The sequence below is a fragment of the Octodon degus genome, unplaced genomic scaffold (genome assembly GCF_000260255.1).
Source record: "Octodon degus isolate 3935 unplaced genomic scaffold, OctDeg1.0 scaffold01097, whole genome shotgun sequence".
Taxonomy (NCBI): domain Eukaryota; kingdom Metazoa; phylum Chordata; class Mammalia; order Rodentia; family Octodontidae; genus Octodon; species Octodon degus.
Genome location: NW_004525673.1, coordinates 15,881 through 24,332, shown reverse-complemented (window position 1 = coordinate 24,332; position 8,452 = coordinate 15,881). Strand labels below are relative to the sequence as shown.

At 35.5% G+C, this 8,452-nt stretch overlaps 1 protein-coding gene across 1 annotated transcript in view; it reads right to left on the bottom strand.

Moving 5' to 3' along the window:
• Nucleotides 1–2,594: 2,594 nt before the first annotated feature.
• LOC111814891 (vesicle-associated membrane protein 7) overlaps nt 2,595–8,452 on the bottom strand; it is a gene marked incomplete at its 5' end in the record, with an annotated part of 7,380 nt that continues 1,522 nt past the window's right edge. The window contains 2 exons of the mRNA XM_023708780.1: nt 2,595–2,758; nt 5,046–5,138. Of these exons, the coding sequence (XP_023564548.1) occupies nt 2,690–2,758; nt 5,046–5,138 (162 nt within the window). The remainder of the gene's footprint in view (nt 2,759–5,045; nt 5,139–8,452) is intronic.

Sequence of the window (8,452 nt, the reverse complement as noted above, 5' to 3'; positions counted from 1 at the left end):
CTCTTTGCAGGGAGTTCTGCTGAAGGGTTCCGTACTGGGCCTGCGCTCTGGGTCTATTCAGGATCTCGTGGCCTGGGTCATCTCGCTCACTCGCCGGGCCTGCGCTCTGGGTCTGTTCACGATCCCACGGTGTGGATCGTCTCCCTCACTTGCCAGGCCTGCGCTCTGGGTCTGTTCAGGATCCCGCAGCCCGGGTCGTCTCACTCACTCGCCCGGGCCTGCGCTCTGGGTCTAATCAGGACCCCGCGGCCCTGGGTTGTCTCACTCACTCACTGGGCCTGCGCTCTGGGTCTGTTCAGGATCCCGTGGCCCCTGGTTGTCTCACTCACTCGCCGGGCCTGCGCTCTGGGTCTCCCAAGTAATTCAATTTTAGATGGAAACATTTTCTTCCCAAAATTATGTTAATCGGAATGACACTCTCTCAGTTCCTTTTTGTTTTGTTTACACTCTAAATCATGGGCTAAGGATGATGGGGTGGAGGCTGTCGGACATTCTGGAATATTTTGCTGTTTTCAGCATGGTGTACATTTGTTAATAATTGTGTCTTTTGTTTTTAAACAAATTCTAGGGCTGGGGAGATAGCTCAGCAGCATAAGCACTTGCCTGGAAAGCACCAGGTCCTGAATTCTATCTCTGATACTGCATGTTGTGCAGGTCCCAGAATCCCAGGTGTGCTGTTCTGGCCCTGGAACCGGGCAGCATGCCTGTAATCCTAGCACTAGGGAGGCTGAGACAGGAGGATCACTAAAAGTTCAAACTGCATAGTGAGACCCGGTATCAAAAAGAAAAAGAAATTTTATACACCTGACATTATGCTATAGATCTTTACAGAAAGGATTCAAGTAACACATTTCAGTATAAATAAATTTTTTTTGCTCCATACAATATGTTTAAATGTCATCACAAGAAAGTAGACTCCAGAAAGAATTTCTAAAACAGGAACTTACTATATTACTCTTAAATTTTATTAATGTCTTAAGTTTATCATTTACAATGAGACATGTATTTTAAAAGCATTCTTATACATAAACAGGCCAAGGAATAGTTAAGTATTTCTCCCTAAAACATGCATGTCAATATTATTGAACTGTATATAAGAGAGGGAAACAAATTTTAAGCCTTTTTTATTTGGAATAAAAATATTTGGAAATTATTATTTGGGATGCCAAATATTTTTCTAGAACAATTGTATTTTTCAATAGGAAATGCTGATATAATTAAAATGCCTTGGTGTTGATAAAAACTGGTAAAACATCTGAATTATGCATGATCAGCAAGGAGAATTTCAGTGGGCCTAAGGTACCTGTCAAATTTGAATCAGGTAGCGTCACTTAAATGGCTTAGCTGGAAGAACAAGTACAGCCAGATTATGAGACACACACATATTAAAGGCACATGATGAAGCTAAACAGGTGGCTTAGAGTCTAGGGACTAATTGCTCTCTCAGTAGGAAAGGAAGAAAATGTCCACTTAATTGCATTTATTGATAAATGCAATTATTGTAGGGCAGCAAATGTCTTTCTTTCGGACATACAACTACTAGATAAATGCTGAAGCAGTATGACTACAGTTAAATTTTCTTACACTGCAGTAAAACTGATGTTAAAACTCTTATATTGTTTCTACATATTTGCTCAGATCCATAAAAACTTCACAATTAGGTAAAGAATTTATTAGACAATAAAGGATGCTCAAACTATTATTCCACAGGAGTCAAATCCAAATTCTGGAGTTGACTGCTGACTATATTCATTTTGGGCTTTTCCCAGAATGGAAAAAAATTCCCACACAATCTCCCTTTGTACAGCTAAAATGTTAGCACATCCACTGTGGTTCCCTCCTTTTTCTTTGGTGATTCAGAGGTGTTTGCCTCCCAATCCCTCAATTACACATTCTTTAACAATACAACTGCCCTAAATATCCACAGAACAAAACGGAATACACTAAAACCCACCATCTTCAACAATATTTAAATTATCTCAAATCATTTGATAAAGAAACAAAATATCAAGCATCCACTGTATTGTCAATAATCAGTGCACAGAAGTTTATTCCCATAAGTGAATATTAGGAGGCAAAGGATGATACTGTGTGCTTCTTACAGGCTAGCAAAATATTCCCATCACATTTAAATGAAAATTTTTAGTACTTTACCTGTTTGGGCTCCTGGAAATAAGCAGCACCAACAATTTAATTTCAATTCCCAAAATAACAATGTTCTCTACTTAAATAGTTTTGAAGCACCTAAAACTTCAATAACAAACGACATTTAGATGAGAAGCTATTCTATCTATCCATTGCATACTTTTGTATGCATATACAAAGATTCTATATAGTTTCAGTAGACAGCTTTAAAGATTGGTGATTTCCAACTTGGCAACAGCTTTGTGCAACTGAAACCAAAAATGTTTCTCAAAGTAAATTACACTAGTTAACAAATCAATCGACCAAACAAAAGCCATTTCAAGGCTACTGCTATAATGAACAGTTCAATCTGAAGTACAGTGGAATAAACTGGCTGATAGGAACAAAGAGAAATCTTGAAGGCATAGAACAAGATTGAAACAAGAAAAAGTGAAAAGGAGGTTTGAAGAGACAGGCAGACAATTTTCTGAGCAGTAAAAGGCTTGAGTCACATGGATTGCTTCTATTTCCTTTGTCTCTCATATTGTTGGTTAATGAGAACTTTTTATTTCTTTACACAGTTTGGCCATGTAAATCCACCACAGAGAGATGATACAATGATATAGATGAACACCTGTAAAAAAGAAGACAATTTTGTTTTCTTGGGTTTATCATATGTTCATATGAAAATAAGGCCCTATTAAAGAAACACTTCAATACTTTTGATTACATAAGAGTAACAGTTCGGTATTAATACAACAAACTAATCAAGTATTTTCAAAGACAGAAGTAGTATTAAAATTATCCTGAGATAATTCTCATCTACTTGAATTCTACTATGATTTCTTGCATTAGGGAGAAAGTAATGGGGTGGCTAATCTTCATGGATAACTAGGCATGATCAAGGCTATGTGAGCAACTCTTATTGAGGCATCATTAACATATCATAAAATTTGTAATAACCACAATTTCCTTGAAGTACAATTTTTCTACTAACTATATTTTTAATTTCTACATATACATTGGATTTTTCATTATTATGATGATATGACTACATTAAGACTCTACATCTATGTAAACTATGAGCAGGAATGTTGCTGTGCAATTTTCATTAGAAAATCACACAATAATTATGATTACAGAACCAAAGAAAAGCTGATGATGTGACAGTGTAAAAATGCTAGTTCTTTTTTTTTTTGTGCAGGGTCTCACTACATAGCCCAGACTCATAGTGATCCTCCTGATTTCTGCCTCCCTGGTGCTAGGATTACAGGCGTGCACTACCATGCACCACCATTTCATCGCAGGCTCACCTGGGGGTGGAGAAAAATGCTAGTTCTAATGTATGTTTATTAGCTTTTTAAAAATTCTAGTATTATGATTTCAAATTATGAAAATTTAAAAATACTATTTTGTTACATTCAAAATGTAATTTATTTTATTCATTAGGTTCAGTACATTAGGCTGGCCATCTTGTTTTACAACTGCTTGAGATCTTTAAGTGATTGACTTCATTCACTATTCAAATAAAATGCATTTAGGAATTACATGTCTCATGCCATAAAAGTAAGCAGGGCATTAATGTTGTTGTTGAGTAAGTGGTTATTAGTGAATAGTTCAAACTACCCACATTATATGCACACATGCCCACATACATAGTCCACAATTATAAAGTTTAGTAAATTGATATAAAGTAGAATATTTTCAGCTTGGGATTTAGCTCAGTGGTGTAGTACCTGCTTAACAAGCATGACATTCCTGATACCCCCATAAAACAAATAAAACAGAATACTTGCTATCACTATAAGGATTTGTCAAGCTGCGATACCAATACTTTTTAGCAAGCATCAACATTAGATTTACAGTAGTATTTTACATGTAGTACATAATCAATAATATAATTGCAACTTAACATTTCAGTTGCAGAAATCAATCTAAAATTACACACTAGAGATTAAGGAAGACACTATGGTTAGGAACTTAAGAGTGTGCCACCTGAGGACCCTGAGCTAGGAAAGAGAGATCATTGCAGTCATCTCTTTTCTCTTAGGTAGGTCCAACTATCTAAAGAACAGAACCCTCAACGAGAAGCAGAGAAGTGAAAGTATTCCTTAGAGATAACTGGGCTTCTGCAAGTGACTGAAAGATGGGGAGGAAAGGCAGTTTTTGCCAGACATGAAATAATTCAGGTCAAACCCTGACACCTTTAGCAACAGAATCTGCTTGTAGGTGCTTTAATCTGCTGAGCTATTTGGCTGGCCCCTGGTTCTTATATTTTTGATTCAGGATTATTTATTTAATTATTTATTTAGGTCCTGTGATAAGGATCAGGTCCAGGGCTTCACAAATGCTATGCAAGTGCTGTACCACTGAGCCAACTCCTCTAGTCACTCTAACATAAAAATCACTGAGGACTCCAAATGATTCTTTTCTAGGGTAATTATGAATAGCAGTATTTATCATATTAGATATTAATATTTCCAAATATGATTTTAACAATTAAAAACTCCTTACCTAGAAACAGAACTAATATTTATATTATAAATAACTGTATTAGCCAAGCATAGTGCTATGTGCTTATAGTACCAGCACCTAGGAGGCTAAAGCAGGAGAATCACTTGAGCCCAGGAATTTGAGATAAGCCTGACCAACACAGCAAGAACTCAAATCCAGGAAATATAATAACTACTGTATAACCATATTTCTGTGAGGTTAAACGATATAAGAATTCTCAACCAGGAAGAAAGGTTTTAAGTAGAGATGATATTTTATAATAACTTCACTATGGAATAGGAATGCCACTTTCTGGGCTTGAGTTTCAGATGTAGCAAGTGCTAATTACTGAGAAAGAATTCCATTGCCTAATTTCTTAGAAACTGAAAAATAAAATCAGATACTAAAAGGACAAGAACTAGACTCACAATTGAGACGATGATGATAATGATGGTAAGCTTGATGTTCTTCATACACATGGCGCGGGCAAGGTTTCTGCTGGTTGTTTTGAAGGTGACAGACTAGGAAAAAGTGTACTTGTTCAATCCTTGGCATTGAAGGCACGAATGATTTGCAGTAACACCCCAGAAAGTACTTACTTTTATGAATTCTGTTACATCACAATGTCCCTTACAACTCTCTTCTCTTTATAAGTTGAAACTGGTTATTCATAATCACTATTTCCCCAGTGCAGGATTCTCCCAGTTCTACCATATGAGCCCATTAGAAAGGCTTCTCTCTTTTTTCTTTACCAATGTAGAAATGCACATGGTGTTAAGCACCAGAAGAGGCTCTTTCCATTAGTGAAAGAGCATTTTCCTCTTTATGTTTCTAGTAAGAAATGTTCCTGGTAAACCAGCTGGGTGCAAAATGTATTACCCAATTCTTCCCAGTATAATCTTGGGACTTCAAGCCATAAAACATGTTTGATGTTCACAGGAAGATATGCATTTACTTGTGTAAGGGCCCAAACCCGTAGAACTCCATTCCTTCAGTTATCCATTTTCTTTTGCATAAGTTTCTTAATATCTAATAAAACATTCTCACCACTACAGAAGCATTTTAAAATAATCAGGCAAACAAATAACAAAACTCTACCACAAGATTTAGCTCCTAGGCATACCCAACAGATGTACATACAAGTTCACCAATAGTTGCATGTAAAAATATTTCTAATGACATTATTTTTCATACCTCAAACTTGAAAATACTCAAGTACACATCAACCATACAATGCAAAAATATAGCTACTATATGATAGAATACTAAACAACAAAAATTAACAATTTACACAACATGGATGAATCTCACAAACCTACTTTGAGATTTAAAAAACTTCAAAATAGAGTAAATACTATTATTTATTAACACTTAGGAAAAAAGTTAGGATAGATGTCATCCTTAGTGGGCAGAAGTGACTACAAGAGAGCATAAGGGGGCTTCTGGGGTACTCGTCATTCTCTAATTCTTAATCTGGATGTTGGTTTCACAGATATGCCACTATGCGAAAATACAAGTTATACGTTCTTCTTTATGTATTACATTTCAGCAAACTGTCTTAAAATTCCAGTCTTTTATTACTATTATCTATTGAAAATAAAAAAATAGTAAAAACAAAAACATTAGAAACAATACAGAACTTCACCAAACAAATCAATAGGAATTCAACAATGGTTGCTGTATTACATAATGTTGTTTTCAAATTAGTTCTTCAGATTACTAGATATAAGCAGGCAAATTAGAAAAAAATAAAAAAGTTGTAATAAATTAAAAAGAACAAGAAAAGTAAAAAGAAAAATTTAAGCATTGACTGCTCTCCTCGGTAGACTAGCAGAAATCAGCAGTACAATTATCCAAGCCATCCTGTATACATACCTAACTATATCTTTCTCCCCATTCTCTCCCTCTCATGTCCTTTTCTTCATCCTTCTTCCTTCCCTTTGAACACATTCTTTCCCTTTCACAGTATCTAAGGTAACTTTCAGATTTATTTACTTTCAGGTTCCTACACTAGGGAAACAATATGATGTTCATATATGTGGGTCTGAATTATTTCACTTATGAGTATGACTGCATCCATTCACATACAAAAGCCTCAAAATTATCTTTTCTTTTTTTTAAAAAGCCAAGCACTACTTCATTGTGTAAAAATACATCTGCTTTATCCATTCTCAGTTGATAGGCATTTGGGTTGTTTCCAAGATGTAGCTATGACAAATTACACTGATATAAACATGGGTGTGCATATATCGCTGTGATGTTTTCGGTTCTTTTTTCTGCATTTCTGTTTGATTATAAACATTTTTTAATTTTTCTTTTTTATTTGAAAATTTTTTCATGTATTTATTTTATTTTATTTCATTGAGAAACAAATATCAATGAGACAGTTTCAAAACTGATTAACAGGACAGTTTCAATAATTAATACATTGTACATTATTATCTTCCTAGAGGTTATACATAGTACAAGATGCAGACAGAATATCCTGTCCAAACACTATTAGTACAAATCTTTCTTCTCACTGAATTAAGTGAAAGTAGCTGTATATCTATTCTAACTATTCTGCATATACAGATACAAAATGGTACTTCCTTTGTATCCCCTTTTTTTGTTTAGTCCTTACAGAGATGGGTATTCCATTGGCATCTAAATACTATAGGTGCATGTATTCAACAAAACAATCCAACACAGTCCAGCAGTCCATAATAGTAGTGGGTTATTCTGAAGTTGCTGACTTGAGCCTTTCACAGCTCAGCATATTAATATGGCTTTACTTTATATACCTTGTTTTGATACTTTTCTGCGGTTGGTGAAGACCAAGGCAAGACCTGTATAACAAGAACTATAACTTTTGTACCTGATAAGGTCAGTCAAGTACCCTCAGGATTTATCCTGTAACCCTGTACCACAGTTTGTAGATCCTTTATCAGTGTCAGCCAAGTGGATGAGTCACAGCCATTGCTTGACCAATTTACTCTCTGTGAAAGCCTGAGAGAATGTTTGTTCTCCAGGTGACTCTCCTCAGGCATACTCTACATCATCAATCACGTTGCTCTGTGGCACCATAATCTCCTTGATCAGAAAATTTGGGACACAACTGAGTTACATGATGTTACAGTACAGATTCTCCTATGTCCTGAGTCATCACTGACATCGAAAGCTATAGTTAAAATGTTGGCTGTCCTTGCAGCCCTTTTATTTCTCTAATTTTTGGTCTGCAAACTTAGGTTGTTAACCCTCCAGAAGAGAAGCTTATTATTACCCTACATCTTATGGAGCTGGGTTTAACTTCACTATCTGTCTGAATATCAAACATCTTAGGCCTAACATGGAACAGGTATTTTCCATCAAGTATTGACATGTTAAACATTAAGTCCCTACAGAATATGGAGATAAACATTTAAAAATGAAAAATATTTAAAGAATATGAATAAACAATTATATAATTTTACACAGAAATTTAGAAATCTAACCATGTACAGCATTGTAGCAGGACAGACCTGTGACATGTTTCTTTTTCTTGTAACTTTTTTCATTTATTTCCCATTAAAAAAACCTTTTACATGTGAGATAGTATGGTAATAATTGGTATGTCATGACAAGAAGTAAGTATATAGAAGACCAGAATGGCAGGTTTTCCAAGCATGACCCTTCTATTACACATTGTTACCTTCAGTGCAGTTGCTTGGTTCACGGGTATCAGCATATATAGTTAGTCAGGGTGAGAATCCCACCACTTAACTGCTAGTTTCAAAAACCTGCTGATGTTTCTCAGGATCATTGCCTTGCCCATCTTGTGAGTATAAATGTATGGCTTTGTTCCTGTCCTGTTTCC